General features: G+C 36.9%; 1 protein-coding gene and 1 pseudogene across 1 annotated transcript; both read right to left on the bottom strand.

The window, feature by feature from the left end:
- Positions 1-574: 574 nt before the first annotated feature.
- LOC143587824 (dolichyl-diphosphooligosaccharide--protein glycosyltransferase subunit 1A-like) lies at positions 575-13,647 on the bottom strand. The gene is made up of 10 exons (XM_077069001.1): positions 13,459-13,647; positions 13,168-13,212; positions 4,508-5,142; positions 3,811-3,958; positions 2,873-3,049; positions 2,719-2,787; positions 2,538-2,627; positions 1,814-1,972; positions 1,492-1,716; positions 575-834 (listed from the first exon to the last, which is right to left on the bottom strand). Exons 1-10 carry the CDS (start codon positions 13,561-13,563, stop codon positions 643-645), a joined length of 1,845 nt encoding a protein of 614 aa, XP_076925116.1. The 5' UTR covers positions 13,564-13,647; the 3' UTR covers positions 575-642.
- A 1,923-nt stretch (positions 13,648-15,570) lies between these two features.
- Positions 15,571-19,970, bottom strand: LOC143587832 (MLO-like protein 9; annotated as a pseudogene).
- Positions 19,971-20,204: the final 234 nt, after the last annotated feature.

Genomic DNA, 20,204 nt, shown 5'->3' with positions numbered 1-20,204 from the left:
ACTAATATAAATAATGAGAACCAGAATCATCAATCACTTTTAAGGAAGAAATTACAACTTGCATAGAAGAACTATTTGATTCTTATTACTCACCAAGGGAAGTCATTGATATCTAAACGCTGTTAATAAACATATACTGGATACCGAGTATAAATGTGTTTTTGTGTAAACACTGTTAATAAACATAATAACTTATGGACCTGAAACTCACGACCGTGACAAAGGGTGAACGTTAGGGTTGATGTTTATTTATTTTGTGAGCGTACTCTGACGTGAAAGTATGTATCAAAGTTTTGATAATAAAAGAAAAGGCGAGAGAATGAGCGTAATAAACAAAGTCATAAAGATATATCGACTGTCATAGATAACCTGTCAAGATATGTAATATTATTCACCGGATCAGTGTATTGACCTGTAAACTCTATGAAGATTTAATTCAAGCAATCGCATTGTCCCTTTTTATTAGTTACATAATCAATTCAACATCACTAAACACTTTAAGTCTTAACTTTAAAAATTAAGTTTCTACAAAAGTTGCACATTTTGCCATCCGAACCAGGGCCACATAAAGTACTCTTATCTACCGGCTATAATTGTACTCACCTTTTACAAAGAAAAACGGAAAACGATAATGATTAACGATTAAATGTCTTCAATAAACTCGATTAGATCATCAACTTCTTGCTTCAAAACTGAGATCTTTTGCTGGATCGAAGATACCCGGCTTTCCATATCACGTCCCCCGGATTTTTTCTCATAAGAGTCCACCACCATTGTGTGTTTCAGCATAATCTTTTCTTGTAAATCATTCTCCTTCACAACCAACTCTTCCACCTAATTACCAACCGGAAGGTGAATATTACATCCTTCTGGATTTCATAATATATATAAACACAGGGTGGTATTCAGCCCAATTACTTATAAACGGGTCCATATGAGTTATCTATTTATCTCAAATGGGTCAAGTAAAAAACATTTAGCTAAAAAGAGAACATGTTAAATAGGCCCAAAAAGTGGAAGTTGCATGAAGTGTATTTTTAGTCAAATAGATTGTTACTGAAATTGTCGTTTTTAGCCTCACATAGAACGAAAAACCGAAAATTCGGTTCGGATTTGGTTTTTTCAATTTTACCTTTGGCTTGGAATTTTTGGGGCAAAATAATTAGCCAAAAATAATGAGTTTGGGCTTAAATTAAATCTTTTTGTTAATTATTAATTAACTGATTATTATACATTTGGGCTAAAATATTAGGGTGACACACTAACACTATTATTTTCTTATAAATTACTTAAAATTCAAAATGAAAATCCATAAAACTGGTTCGGTTCGGGTTTTTTTTATATTTGACTCACTAACTATTTACAAAAGACTAGGAAAAAAAATAATTCGAGTCAATCCAACTCAACTGACATTCTGACAATCAAACACTGCACGAAATATGATAAATGCAGATTAGGCTGAAATATATTTTAAAAAAATTAGCGTCAAACCTTGGGTAATATATGTGCGGCTTGAGGAGAAGATTGTAGGGTAGCCAAAAGGGACTTGGATTCCTTGGACAAATCCTTCAACAAACTGTCAGCTGACTTGCGGACTGCTTTACAAGCTTGTACATCACCTGTTCTAGAAAGTTCTCTTAATGAAGCTTCTAGCTTATCATGGATTGATAGGCAGCGATTAATAATCACTTGAAGCTGCTGAATAGTTCCCTGTACCTATAAAAATGAGGAAAAAAAATATTCAAACTTCAGAGATTTTTCATATAACAATTAGAAAAATAACAACAATATACTTGGAATAGTGTTCATATACCTCATCCCATTGCAGTTTTGCAAGATATGAAGCAGAAGACTTTGAGATAGTGAAGTCAGCATGCATATAGATGATGCAAGCAACAAATAGGGAGAAAATGCCAACTATTAACATTAACGGTTCGGTAAGTAATGAAAGGTTGTTAAACTTGTAGTGAACCTGAAGAGAAAACATTCGATTGTCTGTTGTTTGGACCTTATTTTAAGTCCTGTCATATAACTTTCTTACTATCTATAATGAAAATAAAAAAGACAACTGTTCAAATGATTATAATAGATATGCAAACAGATTTTTCCATAATCATGCAAAACAGAATTTTCAATATTTTTAAAAAACTTGAAAGATGTAATCATGCAAAACAGACTTTTCACTATTTTTAAAAAAGTTGAAGGGTGTAATCATGCAAAAAAGAAGTTTCTGGTTAAACATATAATCCAGGGACTTAATTGTTAAGTTTAAGAATCTATTGATCTAAATGTAAAAGAATGAACTCCAGAAACTTGTTGTTTTTTACAGTTTTCTGAAATATTTAGATAAATATTATGTCTTAAATTTAGATACTTTTAACAATAAATAAAACGTCCTTTTTGTCATTAGTTACTTGAAGAATTTGCCAAACACTTAAACAACCGATCATTTAATTATCCCAACTTCAAAAGCAGAAACACATCAAAACACTATCTCCTACAACATATTCTATTTCAACTAGTTGCAATATTAATACCTGGAAATACTGGTTATGCTCTGGCACCACATTAACCTTTTCCACTACAACCGTGGGTCTACCAGCAATATCCAAGTGAGAAAATGTTGTCTGAAAAAAAATAATAATAATGTCAACAGAACCATTTAAAAAGGTAATAAAAGTTTAACTGCATCTTAATAAACATCTAGTTTTACATCACCTCTTGTGACTGTTTTACAGAAAATGGAACTGAAACAGATACATCTCTTGATCCTTCAGGCAAAACAACCTACAAAATAGAAGTAAAAAGAATACAGACCAGATAAGACAAATGTTAAAAGGCTTTATTTTAAATTTGATATTTAAAAAAATACCTTCAAAGTAAGGTTTTCAATGAGCACATCATTCATGGGTGAACCAAAAGTAATATTCAGGAACCGGGTCCCACCTAACTGAAACAGGCAGTCTTGAAGAGGTAAACCGTAACCGATGGTGAAAGAAGTTTTCCAGCCACCAAACATAGGATATCGAGGCTCGATTTCAAGTAGTGTCTGCAAATTCATAGATATGCACATACTTGTAAGAAAATTGGCTAAAAAGGAAACGTATCAAATGGATCAGGTATGAAAATTGACTAAAAAGAAAATGGGCCGAACATTGCCCAAAGTGTATTTTTAGTTTTTTACAACATAAAAGTTTAAAGCCTCAAATCTTTTATTAAAAAATAGATTTTCACTAACATAATATAACTTTAGTGATCATATTTCACAAATTAACTGTTCACAAAAAACTTCAAATTTTTCAACAAAAAGTTTTACCGGTCAACTCAACCCGTGCAGAAAAGGACCTGTTTTGACCCGTTAAATAGAGCTGTTCAACGAAGCGAACTTCGAGTATTCGAGTTGATTAATCGAATCTATGTATTCGAATTTTGAAATTCTGAAGCTGGATTCGAATTTGCATATAACTCAAAATTCGATTCGAATTCAGCCAAAGAAAAAATAAATTATTTTAGTAGGCACATGTAGTTGGACTATTGGTTATTGGGATGGATATTGAATTCGTAGACCCAAATGTCATTAAAGTTCGAGTTTTTCGATTCGAAATTCGATTACTAACGAATCAAATCGAATTCCAATTTTTGAAAACCAGATAGGAACCTTGAATTTCGAATTCTATTGGAATCAAAGATCCAAAGTTTGAGTTTTTTGAGTAGGATTCAAATACTGAACACCCCTATAATTAACCAGCTCAGTGTCTAGTCTAATAAAGGATACAAATGAACTTCGTTGCACAATAAACATAATCCCACCTTGCTTGAGTCGGCATATATATTAGACGTTGAAATATTGCCAATGGCATCTCGGTAATATATAGAATGGGCTCTTGGTGGCAACATGGCAATAAGATTTCTAACAGCTGATGCACCTCGTACATGTGGTCGGGCCTGAAAATCCAGCCTGCGTATAGTAGCAACATGTGGTTATGTGATGTTAAATAATCATATAATCAGTTGTAATTAAATGGGTTGTAGGAGATAGTGTTTTTGTTGTTTGAAGTTGTAAAAATCAGATAATCAACTGTCTGAAAGACTGAAACTAATACATTAAGTCAATCACATTAGATAATTTTCTATTCCCTTTAATAACCAGTTTTCTTGCAGCTAGTATGAAACTGATTGTTTGACCTGACATAATCAGATAAATCAATTGTATGAATCTTTGGCAAATAATATTCAGCTGAAAAGGGATAAATGTTTTGTAAAATGTAAGTACACTCTCTTAAATTTAGGAATTGTTATATCAGCCTTTAATAATCAGCTTAATTGTACCTAGTATGAAAGTTAAAACTGCTTACTTGACCTCAAATCATCATATAATCAAAAGCAGGACCCTCTATCCAAACATTATAAACTAATTTATTGCAATAATTAAAAAAAAACAATTTCAAAACACAATTCCAAACACCACCAAAATTGAAAAAACAAAAAGCAAAATCTAATGTATTACCTTGAAAATTCACCCGTGCTCTGAGCACCACCATGGATTATGTTATAATGTTCAGTCACTTGCACATTGCCCCAATGTGAGATCTCAATTTCTCTCACCAACTCTTTCGCCACAACAAACGGCTTATCACTCGGAAAATGAATAACTACTGGCGAGTATGAAAAAGCAGGAAGACTCTCATAAGGACCATACTTAATCTCTGATCCAGAAAACTTGGTGTTTTCAAGTTTTGTATAAGCTTCTACCCTTTCACTGGGAAGTTTAACGGTAACTGACTGGATTTTAACATTATAAGGCGACGTAAAATGTGCACTATCTTGAAACAAAAAGAGCTGAGATTCAGCTTGAGTGATTTTCTCAGGAAACAGTTGCAACATATGCGTGAAAACCGCCAACACATCCATGTTCAAGCTTTCACCTTTATTGAGTTCTTTGGGCAGAGATGCAGCATACCAAATTAACAATGGTGGTGAATCATCAGGTTGCTTGATTTTGATTGGTAGATTGGTAGCTGCACCTCTTGTTTTCCCTCTTCCTTCGGTACTAATAGCAACCAAAAGTGCCAAATTGTTTGCTTGGTGTTCAGGAAAGGTCAAAGATACCTCTGAAACTGGATCAAGACCAGTATTCTCTACCTGAAAAGGTTATTCATACATAAAATGCAGATTTTTTTATCAGGTTTGAGCTATAAAAACACCACTAACACGCACTAAATGAGACACCGCTGACATGTCATACAAGTAGTACGCTCCATACGTGTCTGTCGTATGATATGACAAACGAAAATGGTCATAATGACAGGAGAAAAATTGTCATACGAGGTCATAAGAAAGGCAGAAATGGTCAACAGGGTCGTATGAGTGTATGGCAGGTGGAAAAAGGTCTTATGGGTTGTATGAGTCCAGATTACACGGCCGATATGATGTCTTTGACTGAGTGATGTGACCACTGACAAAATCATATCATACGGCCCGTATGACCTTTTCTCGCCCTAGCATACAGCCCGTATGACTATTTTTATTTTTCGCCCTATCATACGACCCAAACAATAGCTGACTAGATTTGACATCATATGGTCCATGACATCATACGATTGGCTCGTATGGCATCATACGGACTGTATAGTGTGACGGGACGCAGGCGTACACTTTTGAGAGTGGTGTTTATTAACACTGACTGACTCACTTGTTAGGATTAGTGAAGGCCTTTGGACCGGGTTCGTTGGTTGACAATTAGAAGACAAAAGGGGGTGGCCCGCTTAATCATGGAGGATGGCCCATTTGACGTTTTCTTGGTCCCTAAGTCATTTAACCTAATTGTTCTCTATATATATCATGGTCATGTATTGTAATCTTTGTACCGTGCTTAATAAAAATACCCTAGTTGCAGCCCGTGGACGTAGGTCGCGTTGACCGAACCACGTAAAATCTCGTGTCTCTTGTTTATTGCTTTCGTTTGTGCGTGTGTGTTTGTGTTTCCGCTGCGTACCGACTCTGTTTAATACATAACAAGTGGTATCAGAGCTGAAGGTTCATTAAACACACGGTGCACTGAGACGATTCGCTAAAAGTTTTTTTTGGTTGGTTCCTCGGTTCTGGTTTGATTGTGGTTTCGAGCTGTCTGTTTCCGATCGTGATTTTATAAAGAAAGGATTTTATTACCTTTCTTGGAAGCTTTACAAGGTCAAAACAAATAATAAAAGGTAAGAATTGTTTTTAGGGAATTTGTGCTTGTAAAGAAAGAAATCACACTTTGATTTTGTTTCTTTGTAAGCTCCACCGACTTCATCATAAGTAAAAGTCAATTCCTTTGATTGCCGTTAAGCCGCCGTTTAGAGAAATCCACCAACAGATTGGGTTTATTTAATATAATTGTTTCTTGGGAGCTACACAAACAAACTAGAGGGAAATAAAGGTGTTATGCCTTTTATTAGTTTGTTACGTGAAGTCAAGGAATAGTTATTATCAACTATTATTGTGTTGGTTTGTTCTTTGGCGGAGTGTTACAAGGTTTAGGTACGGTAGTTTTTTTTATTATTGGGTTTAGATTTGCGGGACGCGGGACAAGGTGATCAAGGTGGTACCAGGTTAAAACTCTTTGAAGCCGTTGATTAGAGTTTGGTTAAAAACTCTTGGATTCGCCGGGTTAAGGTTAGAGTTTTGTTTATTGTTTTGTTTTCCTCTGTTTTCTCGTTTGCAATGTCTGAAGACGGGAAGGTTCGAATCGACAAGTTTGACGGGACTGATTTTTCATGGTGGAAAATGCAAATAGAGGCGTTATTTGGTGAACATGATTTGGATATGGTATCGGAGGAAAAGCCGGATAAAATGGATAAAACCGAAGAAGCAATTTGGAACTCAAAGGACAAGAAGGCTAGAGGTAAAATTACATTGGCTTTGACGAGGAGAGTTGCATTTAATATTATGAAAGAAACCACGGCTCATGGTATGATGACGGCTCTGTCAAATATGTATGAAAAACCGTCCGCAGCTAATAAGGTGTTCTTGATGAGGGAATTGTTTATGACAAGGATGCACGAGGGAAGTTTAGTTGCTGGTCACATTAATGATTTCATCTCAATTATGTCCAGGTTAGCTTCTGTGGGCATGAAATTGGATAATGAGACTCAAGCTGTTATATTGTTATCTTTTTTGTCTAAGAGTTGGTCTGGAACTGTAACGGCCATTACTAGTTCTACTGGGGCCGATGGTTTGACATTTGAGGGGGTCCGAGACATTGTGTTGGGTGAAGACGTTCGCCGGAAAAGCACGAGTGGCGGATCATCTTCTGGTATGTTTTATGCCGGCATGGGAAGGGAAAATAACATGAGTAGTGGGAGTCGGGGGAGGAGTTCGTCTAGAACTCGGAAGAATGTGAAGTGCCGGAGGTGTAACGAAGTCGGACATGTTAAGAGTGATTGTCCAAACAAATTACAAGGAAAGGCTGCTGAGGTGAACACTGCTGAACAGGTTAATGAAGGCGTCAGTGATGACGAGGCATTATTTTGCAGTGTGGATAGCATGGTGGACTCTTGGGTCATGGATTCCGGTTCTTCGTTTCACGCTACGCACAGCGTGGACGATGGTGAATCTAAAGGTTGGTAACTTTGGGAAGGTGCGTATTGCTAATGGTGATGTTCTTAATGTTACGGGCATGGGGGATGTTAATTTGGTAACTCCATTGGGAACCGTTTGGAACTTGAAGAATGTTAGGGTTATTCCATCGTTGAAGAGAAGGCTTATCTCTGTTAGTCAACTGGATGAACTAGGCATGGAAGTAAAGTTTGGTGGAGGTAAATGGAAGGTAACTAAAGGTAGTCTGGTTCTTGCTCGTGGAAACAGGTATGGTTTATTATATGTAAAGAAGAAGATGATTGTAGTGAAAATAATGTTTATTACTTGAAGGTGTGAATAATACAAAGGGGGAACCACCTATATATATACACAAGTAAAACCCTAACTACAATCCATAAAGGGCCCATGGGCTTTAGCAAACTACATGGGCTAAAACCCTAACATAAACAACTAGCAATACATTTAACACTCCTCCTCAAGTTGGAGCATAGATGTTAATCATGCCCAACTTTTTACAAATGAAATCTATCTGAGCTTTCCAGAGCGGTTTAGTTAGAATGTCTGCAAGCTGAAAGTTTGTCTTCACATGAACCGGTTGAATGGATGGAGGAACAGTTTGTGTGCCTACTACTCGATCTCTAATAAGGTGGCAGTCGACCTCAATATGTTTTGTCCTTTCATGAAATACTTGATTCTTGGCTATGTGAATGGCTGATTGATTATCACAGTATAACCTCATCAAGTCATTAGAAACAACCCCGAGTTCTATGAGAAGACGAAGTACCCATGTCATCTCTGATGTTACATCTGCCATGGCTCTATACTCCGATTCGGCACTCGACCGGGAAACCGTGTGTTGCTTCTTACTCTTCCATGATACAAGATTTCCTCCAACAAACACACAATATCCGGTGGTAGATCGTCGAGAAATCAGACAACCTGCCCAATCTGCATCTGAGAACCCTGATATCCGACCATCTCCTTCTTCCGTGAAGGCACCCACACGACAATGACCCTGATCAGAGTATAATATACCCAAACCAGGTGAGGTCTTAAGATATCTTAAGACACGAAGGGCAGCATCCCAGTGACCGGTGTATGGTGCAGCCATAAATTGGCTCAGAACACGAACACTGACAGTAAAGGAGATATCTGGTCGTGTGACGATTAAATAATTAAGTTTATCAACCAATCGTCTGTATCGCTCAGGATCTTTCATTGGATCTCCTTCATTTGGGAGGAGTTTCTTTGTAGGAAGCATTGGGGTATCAACAGGTTTACAACCTAGTAAGCCACATTCGGTCAACATATCAAGGACATACTTTCATTGGGAGAGAAGTATTCCTTGTGGAGAGCGAGATACTTCTATGCCAAGGAAATACCTCAATCGACCTAAGTCGCTGACCTGAAACTGAGACTGAAGAAACTGCTTGAATTCGGTGATCCCGACCTCGTCATCACCTGTAATTATAATGTCAACCACATAAACAACTACGATAATCCTCTTTCCTTTCTGGTGTCTAAAGAAGACAGAGTGATCGTAGGCACTCCGAGTCATCCCAAACTGTCCCATAACACTAGAGAATCGACCAAACCATGCCCTGGGAGACTGTTTAAGACCATATAGAGAACGACATAGTCTGCAAACTTTCGAGGCCTCCTCAACAACGAACCCTGGTGGCTGCTCCATATATACCTCCTCCTCAAGAACACCATTAAGGAAGGCGTTCTTGACATCAAGCTGGTGGAGCGGCCAATGATTAATGGCAGCAAGAGCGATACAAATACGGATAAATGGCATCTTAGCAACTGGCGAGAAGGTCTCATCATAATCAATGCCATATGCCTGAGAATACCCTTTTGCGACCAACCGAGCCTTTAAGCGGTGTAAGGAGCCGTCCGGGTGTAGTTTAACTGTAAACACCCAACGACACCAACAATACGCTACCCTTTAGGAAGTGTTTCAAGATCCCATGTATGATTGGACTTTAGAGCCCCAATTTCATCTTCCATAGCTTGTCGCCATCCTGGGTGAGCGAGAGCGCTCGTCACATTTTTTGGGAATCGGGTAGGAATCAAGGGTAGTGGTGTACGCATGAAATTCAGAAGATAGGTGGGTGTAGGCAACATAGTCCTGAATCGGGTAACGAGTGCATTTCCGGGGTTCTTTGCGAAAAGAAATAGGTATATTGGGTATCAGGGGTAGTGTCCGGTAAAGGTGTCGAATCGGGTAAGGATGTATCAGTGAGAGGTGTAGATTGTTCGGATGCAGACGGAAGATCTGAGGAGATCTCGGGGTTGCGGTCTGGATGTGAATCAAGTGTCTCTGATATTTGACCCTTACCTCGCCTAGCATATGTGAAAAGTAGTGGTGGAGGTTCAGTCGGTGGGTCAGAATCAGCAGATATAGGATCTGTAGAGGGAATCGACACAGGAATGGTGGGGAGGAAGGGAGATGTGGGTATATCGAGGTCAGGAAACGGGTTAGAAACAGGAGTGGAACACTCGGGAAAGTAAGGATACTCATGAAAGGTGACATCAGCACTAGTAAAGTATCGGTGAATTGATGGGCTATAGCACCGATACCCTTTTTGAACCCTGTGAGTAACCAAGGAAGACACAACGAATGGCTCGGGGATCAAGTTTGATGGTTTTCGGACGATGGTCATGAACATAGGCAACACAACCAAATACTTTAGGTGCGAGAGGAAATGGATCATCGTAGGGAAATAGTACATAAAACGGTGTTTTACCATGAAGAACGGGTATGGGCATGCGGTTAATCAGATATGTGGCAGTGAGAACGGCATCTCCCCAAAAACGATGAGGAACACGTGATTGGATCATGATTGTGCGAGCAACATCCAATATGTGACGATTTTTGCGTTCGGACTCACCATTTTGTTGAGATGTATACGCACACGATGATTCATGAATAATGCCGTTGGTTTTTAAGTATGAAAAACAGTCGGTGGAAAAGTATTCTTTAGTATTATCAGATCGTAAAGTTTTAATGGTGGTGTTAAATTGGTTTTGAACATAAGCATTAAATTCTCGAAATATGGAAAATACCTCACTACGAGATTTCATCAAATAAACCCAAGTAGTGCGAGAATAGTTATCAATAAAGGTAATAAAATATTCAAAACCCAACGTAGATTTGATAGGGCAAGGACCCCATACGTCAGAATGCAACAGTTCAAAACAAGAACTGACTCGATTAGGCACCCTAGGGGGATAGGGACGCCTGGTATGTTTACCAAGTTGACATGACTCACAATGAAAATTAAAAGACGAAAGTGGTAAATCTGATCACATTTGCCTTAGAACCGCTGTAGAGTGATGACCTAACCGACAGTGAGCCTCCCTGACAGCGGAATCACATAAGTTTGCTACAGGATGCGAAAACGGGGATATACGATAGAGACCTCCTGATTCAAAACCAGTACCAATTACCCGGTTTGTTCCTAGTTCATGAAAAACGCAGTGAGTTGGGTAAAAAGTCACAGAACAATTGTTTTGTTTTGGTAATCTGACTCACTGAACAAAGACTGGTAGGAAATTTAGGAACAAATAGGATAGAAGACAGTTTTAGGTTTTCCGAGTTGCTGATGGATCCTATGCCGAGAACGGGACATGAAGATCCATCGGCAAGACGTACCGGTGCATGGGAAACATTTTGAAGACTAGAAAAAATACCCCGATTCCTAGTCATGTGATGTGTGGCTCCAGAATCGATTACCCACGAAGAGTCGAGGCTAGAAAACTTACCTGGATGTGCTGAGTTGGTTGAGGAGGATTCAACTGGGAGGCAAGAAGCCGTTGAATCAGATCATACTCCTCCTTAGTAAATGTATACGTGTGTTTTTCGTTTCCCATGGTAGATTCCGGCAGTGAACAGTATTTCCGGCAGCGACAATAACTTTTCCGGCAGGTGAACAGTAACTTCCGACAGCGAACAATAACTTTTCGTGAACAGTAAATCCGGCGTGAACAGTGACAGTACTTCGACAGTGGCTGGCTGGACAGGTTTGAAACAAATCCGGAAACCGGTGCTGGGTTTGTTTCAGATCTGGTGGCTTAGGTGCTTGAACAAACTCGAACACAATAACCGAGACAGACGGAAAAAAGTTGTTGTATCAGAAAACTAACAACACAGGGAGCTTTGGACGGAAAAAGGAATGAACAAGGAAAAATCCGGTGACCGGAGGTGGGGTCACGCGCCGTCACTCGCCGGTGCGTGGGTGGCAGCGACAGACAACGGGAGGCGCGTGGGGTGCGTGCGGCAGCGGTATGGACGTCGGATTTTTAGGGAAGGCAAATCGGAGGGTGTAGGTTATAATGGCAGGGGCGGTGTTGGTAAAAAGTGTCTCGAAAAAAGATTTCGTGACCTGAGCAGAAGGTAAACCGAGAAGAGTGTGATTCAGATTTAGGGCCGGCTGTTAGGATGTTATAACAGATCAGATGGCGGCTAGTGTTTGGATCGAGAGCCGTAGCTCTGATACCATGTAAAGAAGAAGATGATTGTAGTGAAAGTAATGTTTATTACTTGAAGGTGTGAATAATACAAAGAGGGAACCACCTATATATACATAAGTAAAACCCTAACTACAATCCATAAAGGGCCCATGGGCTTTAGCAAACTACATGGGCTAAAACCCTAACATAAACAACTAGCAATACATTTAACATTATACATGGTACAAGTGCCTACTAAGGGAAGTATGACCGTCCCTCAAAACAAAGTCGGGTTCGCTGAGTCGAAGGGGCAGAATAAGATTCAATTTGCAAGAGTAGAGCTTGGGTGCCAAGGTGATTTAAGCTGAGCGGGGTCGGAGGTCTAAAATATGTCAGGGGTTTGGTGACAGTGGGAGCGCGGGTTGTGTTCAGGGAACAGTTACAAAACAACGTTGGGTTTTGAAGACCGTTATTCGATTGATAAAATCTCTCCTGGGAACTCTTGCTGAAAAAGGAGAGTAGTAATGGTTCTCGGGTTATCTCTGGATCTGGTAGATCGTGCGTAATCGGTTGAGATAGAGGACAAATCAGTTTTGGCTGATGAGTTGGGGCTCGGTGGAGCTTCAACAGGCCCTTCCGGTACTTGGGTTGCTGCAACTAGGGGATAAGTCTTAGCTTGTTTATGGGGAACTGGAAGCTTGAAAGACTTGTTAATAAAGATTACTGATATTACTGATGATTGGATTGCTTTGTACTTGAATGGCGGGCTAGAGTTTATCGCAAGGCCTTCAAGTGGGAGATTGTTAAGATTAGTGAAGGCCTTTGGACCGGGTTCGTTGGTTGACAATTAGAAGACAAAAGGGGGGTGGCCCGTTTAATTATAGAGGATGGCCCGTTTGAAGTTTTCTTGGTCCCTAAGTCATTTAACTTAATTGTTCTCTATATATATCATGGTCATGTATTGTAATCTTTGTACCGTGCTTAATAAAAATACCCTAGTTGCAGCCCGTGGACGTAGGTCGCGTTGACCGAACCACGTAAAATCTCGTGTCTTTTATTTATTGCTTTCGTTTGTGCGTTTGTGTTTCCGCTGCGTACCGACTCGGTTTAATACATAACATCACTCACCTTCAAGGTCAAAGTCACCCGCACAATCTGTGAAGTGAGATCAATCTGCAATAGTAAGAAAAAATGATGATACACTGTCGGTTAGCACCAAACATGATAAATTTAATAAATCAATTCATAATAATAATAATATAATAATAATAATAATAATAAAAGTGATGAATCTGTAGCATTTTCCGGTACAAATGCAAACAAACTGAGCTCGATTTGTAGAAAACAATTGAATGAAACATAATAATAAGAATTTAGGTAAGAAATTAGAAATGAAATGAAGAGAGTAGGATAGATTACCCGGCGATCAAGCTTGGATATGACCAGATCCGAACGTACAGGGCCAAAATATACGGCGAATACTAATACCATAACCACAAGCAGATCAAATCCATACTTACACATCTTTCTTCACTCACTATCAAATCAAATGTCTTCAATTTAGGGTTTATGACCAAATTAAGACTGCTTCTCCACAGGACAACTAATTCGCCAATCAGATATTTCTTTTTATGTTAAGTACAATGTAGAGGGGTGTTTGAACGCCGACCGTATAACAATTACAGTGCTTATAGTTAGGTTAAAAATTTTGAAACCGTTTAAATCATTTGTTTGGTTTCACGGTTAGTTTTTCTACTTTTAGTCAATTGGTCGGTTTCAAATTTTCAAACCGTAGCAAATGGTTTGATTCGTGGTTTATACAGGAAACCCACCTAATTCCAGTATGATTTTTTTGTATATTTGTTTTTGTTATTATTTCGTCTCCTATGTCTTCCATTAATGTTTACCATTTATATAAAATTATCATTCTTCATGTTATGATCCTCTCAAGTATCACATTTTGTTGATGCTTAGTTAGAATTGACGGGTACAGTGAAATTAATAATCATTTTAAACAAAATTCATTATCAAAGTTTAAACTGTAAAATCAAACCAAAACCAAACCATTAGAGACAGTTCGGTTTCAATTTTCAATTGTGCAGTTTTGGTTTGGACGACAAAAGATCGATACTAACGGTTCGGCTCACAAGTTTAACATAAGAACCTGCATTGAACACCCCTCACATAAATTATTAATTTTTTAAATTGAAAAAAATTTAACATCATCAAATTCAAATTAAAGAGAATAAAATGTTCGTTTTTATGATGCAATTTTTTTACAAAAATATGGACGTATGAAAAACTTATGGTCGTTTAAAATTGAAATTAAAAACACTATATGGTTAAAGATGAGGGGGGGCAAACTTGTTAGTTGGGTTAATTGTGTTTAAAAGACAAGTATACCTAGGGGGTGCAAACGAGCCGAGCTACTCGAGATTGGCTCGTTAAAAAGCTCGATCGAGCCTGAGCCCAAGCTCAAGCTTAAAATTAAGCTCGTTTAATAAACGAGCTCGAGCTTCACTTATCGAGCTCGAGCGGGCTCACGAGCCTAAATGAGCCTATCATTTATATAATTTTTTAAACATATATTTAAGAACTATTAATTAATATATATAATGTAATGAAAAAATAAATAAAAATAACTAAACAATATATGTTATTTTATACATAAATATTATAATAGAAAAAATATATAAAAATAATTATAATTATATAAAAAGTAATTGATAAATAGTAAACGAGCCGAGCCCGAGCTTGAAAATCTATTCACGAGCCGAGCTCGAGCTTTGAAAATAGAGCTCGAAACGAGCAGAGCTTAAGCTTTGTACAAGTTAAACGAGTTGAGCTTGAGCCTAAGCGAGCTCGGGCTCGGCTCGGCTCGTTTGCACCCCTAACTGTATACCCCCTTTTACACATGTATTTTATGTATTAGCGTTTGTAAAACTCTTAAAATCAAGTGTCTTAATTTACCATTGTCTCATGTATTATATATAATATAGATATAAATATAGCCGAAACCCACAAATATGCCCGATACACAACACGTAGTATCTTATAGATACCTCATGGGCTTTTGGCTTGTATACGAAACAAACAGTTATAAAAAGTATAGGGTTGAGATTGTCTAAACCGTTCCAAACCTAATAGAGGTAAACCGATGTTTTAGTCCCTATGATTGGGTTATTTTTCGGTTTTGATAAGTTTTTGAAATTTCGTTAAAAATATAATGGGGTTTTCAAAAACTTTTCATTGCATTTCAATTTAATAACTCTGTCTAGCTTTATGTTACTCATAAGGGAATTCAAATTTTTTTAAAAGCAAAAATAATTAAATATTAAGTAAAATTTTGGATGAATGTTTGTAAAAGAAAAAAATTGATTTGAGGGTTATTAGCCAAAACTTGAACAAAAGCATCACACTTGGAGAGTTATATAGTACTTCACAAATTAGTTATGCCATCATAAAGAAAAAACAAAGTGAATAATAGTTACATAGGAATGAAGAACAAAACCAAAATATGTACCATTAACAAGAAGTAAGAAACCAAATAGTTGGTAAGCATTTTAGCAATGCAACTCTTTAAAACATAATCATAAATACTAACACCATTGGTTTGATCATCATGATGTTAACATCTTGCATCATCATATTCTAGTATTAGATTCATATTTAACAACAGATTCAAAGTAAGCTATTATGGATCAGAGCAGATTCGGGGTTGACTTGTCTGACTTTTGTTTGTCCTTGTCTTTGTCTTGTGGAATGTCTACACTGGCTGTTATATGAGCCGGCTGAGTAGGCGATTCAGTGCTAGTTGGTGCATCGCCGTGTGCTTGAGCGTTTCCAGATGGAGAGTTTAGTTTTATACTTTTAGTAGGAAGATGACCAGATCGCCCTTTCGATTCTCTCCTTTTTGATGCATTTTTATGCCAATGCTTAAGCGCTTTTGATGTTTGATCATCAAATATTGACCTCTTCATCTTAGATCCCATCTACACACACACACACAAAACATAAATATTTTCCATGTAATAAATCAGTTTTGTTTTAGTTATTAAAACTACTTATTTTGTAACTTAAATAACTAGATAATCGTTAGCGGTTAGAAGTACCTGTGAAATAAGGGCATAGAGTGGAAGGATGCTGTAGGCGCATAATATTTGAACAGCAAATCTGTTCATATTATAGAAGCAAAAACCATCAAAATCTTCAAGCTTGCAGTATAATATATGATTTCTTATGTTTTAAAATATAAAAAGTATTAAAAGTTGTAATTTTTATTTTTTGAAAAACTAATCAGCTAGCAAACTTACCCGATTAAACTCTAAAATATGAAGAAGAGGGTTTGTCGTGAAGCAAGAGGTGAGTCCAAACTCGTACTGTAAGCAGATAACAAGACATTATAAAGGCGATAAAGTGCGGGGTGCATGTGTGTTTTTGTGTAAAATAGTGAAAAAGAAAGAATATTGTTACCCATATCCAGAAGAAGTGTGTTATCTCAAATGAGTTCTGAAAGAAAATAAAAACAAAAATCAGAATTCATAATGGGTCGGTAACAGGTCAAAACGTATACTTTTTTGTATGGGATGGATTGAACCGGAATACTTTTTTGTCCAAATATTATAATTGTTTGTCAATGTAGTAAATGTGTGAAATATGACTATAAAAGTTATATCATTTTAAGTTATACTCCAATTTCTTAAGTTTGTTCAGAAGTTTCTCTGCATTAAAATGCAACTTTGACCGATTTGACTGTATTTTAAGCATGTTTTTATATTTTGTAAATGTATTTGGTGTGCCAAATATAAACCAATAAGTATTTCTTTCTGTAATACCTGTTTTTATATTATTTTCTAATTTGACCCGCTAGAATAAAACATAACTCAAACCGACACATTTTATTAAAAATGTTGGGATTAAATAATAAGCATATGATATGTAACAACTATTATAACTAAAATCTTAACTGAAAACTTGGTGAAATAATTATTAATACCATGAGAGTGTGAGCTGAATAAGATAAAGAATAAGTGAGGGATCCAGAAACCAAAATGTTTATCAGTGGCTTGCACAAGTGGTATTCCTTGTACAACTGCATGCCTTTCTTGTATTTCGATAGCCATTTGCGCTATAATTGCTTGAAGCTTTGTTCCAACTGCTAATATTAACTTTACCCACAATAAACCGTTAGTTGCCTACCCTTCTATCATCATAACAAATTATGTAAAAAAAAATATATATATTTTTGTCCATTTTGTTAAGAAATGAAGAAATCCTTACGACAACGGGAAATAGAGATAGCCAAATCATAGCGTGAGTTCCTGCGACATCAGCAGTTAAATATTGATGAGTGTTCGGTTGATGAAGGGTCAAACCGGTCAAATGAGAACTAGAGGGTGGCAATTTTGACCCGTCTAGTTGTGAATCGGTTGCTTCTGGTTGTCTTTTGGTGACGAAGGGTCAAACCGGTAAACTAAAAACAGTTAAAAAGGAAACGGGCCAAATGGGTCAGATGGGTTCAAAGGTCACCCAAAGTGTATTTTTAATACATAAAGCGTCCTAAATAATTTTCTACTAAGAGTTATAATTTTAGTGAAATATAAACTTTTAATTTTAGTGAAATACACACAAGTTGTATTATGAAAAATAAATTGGACAAAAAGGTTTGCGGGTCAAAATAACTACCCATTTTGACCTTATATTCTTCAAAAAACATTTTTTAGAAATAATATAACTTTGTAATCAAACAGGACACAAATTGTTATAGATTTTTGGACAAAAATGTTTTTCCGGTCAACCCAATCCATACAGAACCACCCGACCAACCCGACTCATGCATATATTATCCATTATGACCCGTTAAGCGATCTACCTGTTTTGCCACTTCTAGTACAAACAAGATATCAAGTGGAAACATAAAACTTAACCTTCAACATTGGCGAACAGATAAAGGACCGCAGTAGACCATAAAAGCGGGCTGAAAGTGTCATAAAAATGCAAAAATGGATTAATATTCAATGGGCTAATTAAAGTTTAAATAACTTACAACAAGCAAAACAATAGTATGCATAATTACCTGATTCCCACAATATTTTAAAATCATCTTCGAGTGATCGTTTGATATATTTCTGAAAGTTAAACTGACTGCCTGGAGCTAAATGAACCTGTGTACGAAAATTATAAGAAAGTCAACGGAGAAAGAGTTGACCAAAAAAAATTTGTCTTGTAGAACTCACGGAAATGAACCCGTGGCGCATGGTAAAATAATCTGATCTACCAACAGCAGTAAAGAATTGCCTAAAGAAGCAAATCTGAAACAAATGGTTTGGGTTAATTATTATTCATAAACAAATGCATTATAAAATAAGCAATATAACTTCCTTACAATGTAGAAGAATACTGGCAATCCAGTCAATTTAGTAGCATGGCCTTTAACAAAGATGTTTCTTTTGTAAGCCGAAACTTAGAAGGATCTGCAAATGATAATAACAAGAATAATATCATTAAATTAAAATCATTTATTAAGTTTTAGCTGTGGAAATAACGAACCATGAGCGGATGCTTGTTGCAACAAGATATCTTTTTCCCAAACTTTCCATTCGCGTATCTGCATCAAAGAAGCTAGTTACATATATTTGTTAAATTGTATTTATATAATTGTTTAAAATGTCACCTTTGCTCTCCCAACTATCATAGTAAGTGCACTATAAATAACATGAAAGACTGCCAAGAAGAATATGAATATGTGCAGTTGATGCAATCCCGTAACAGTTATAAGCGCCTCATATCCCTAGTTAAATTAACCATAAGATTATAATCCTTGATTACTAGCAAAGTATACTGTTCAAAATATAAAAATAATAATAATAATCTTACAGGCTTGCATTCTTTCGGTGGGTCGTCTGCTAACGTCTACGAGTATACCATAAAAGCCTGCGACGGCCGCCTTCGTCCGTGTCATCATCAGTTGGTTCTTTACCATCGGGTTGTTTCTTGCAAGGCAAGAAATCTTTTGTAAGAACCTTAGAAACACAATGGCAGCAATGTAGTTCTGACAAAATGTCATAAGCAGAGATATAAATCCAAGGATCATCAGTTCTGCATAAAATATAATCAAATGAACACGTCAGAACAAAACCTATCATGTTAAGTGTATTTTGGTAATTTCACATGCACTTAACAGAAAAGGTTAACCTTCATCCCATTGACCAACGACTTTCGTTTGTGCAAACATTTGGTCTAAAGTTGTAGTTTTCGAAACTTTGGGACTAAGTTGCAATATGTCCCAAACTACAGGGACCATCCGTGTAATTAATTATATTTTTTTTAATAAACGACGTAGAAAATTGTAAATATTTGGTTACGTGTTTAACATCTAACCCGTTAGACCAAATTGACCCGTTTCTTTGTTGCCAAGTATTTTTCACATTTGACCTGTTTGGCCCGTTAGTAGTCAAATACAACTGAATTAACCCGTTCCCATTCATAAATGGGCCATAACTGCCACCTCGTATTTACCTCAAACCGAATTAACCCGTTTCCATATAAATGGGTTGAAATTCACCTCCTTTTTTACCTCAAATTGATCATTTTTATATACTTTTGACCCGTATAAGTAAAAAACAAACCAAATTAACCCATTTCACGCTATATTTAATTTCCAGATCGACATGCTTATTCTTACCTGTTTTGATCTTCTCCAATGCTTCAAGCAGCCCAACTTTGATGCTATGCTTAAATACTGAAACATAACAATACAAAACATATAAATAAATGTATGTCAACACAAGATCCATATATATGCATATGCAATGAAGTAATTAATAAAATGGTGTGTTACACATACATGTCCAACATGATGCAGCATCATCTCCAATATTATTTGAAATAACAACAATGATTGCACAAACCATAGCCACGGACCACGTGGCGGTCCTCCGTCTAACCCTCGTCCACTTCCCATATAAACATTAAAAAATGTTACAACCAAAATGCTTGTTTCTTGAAAAAAATCCAAAATAGCTTTCTCTCAAACATGATATAACAATCCATAACATAAAGAGGGTGGATGGGTTCCAAGATGATGAAAGTTATGTTGTTGGTGGTCCTGAGAGACAGAAATGGACCAGTTGTTTACGGATGGATGATACAAATGTATGATTTTG

This window comes from Bidens hawaiensis, unplaced genomic scaffold (assembly GCF_021521415.1).
Source record: "Bidens hawaiensis isolate Kalapana, Puna unplaced genomic scaffold, B.hawaiensis_p1.1 tig00035898_1, whole genome shotgun sequence".
Lineage (NCBI taxonomy): Eukaryota > Viridiplantae > Streptophyta > Magnoliopsida > Asterales > Asteraceae > Bidens > Bidens hawaiensis.
This window is presented reverse-complemented; position numbering and strand designations above follow the sequence as displayed.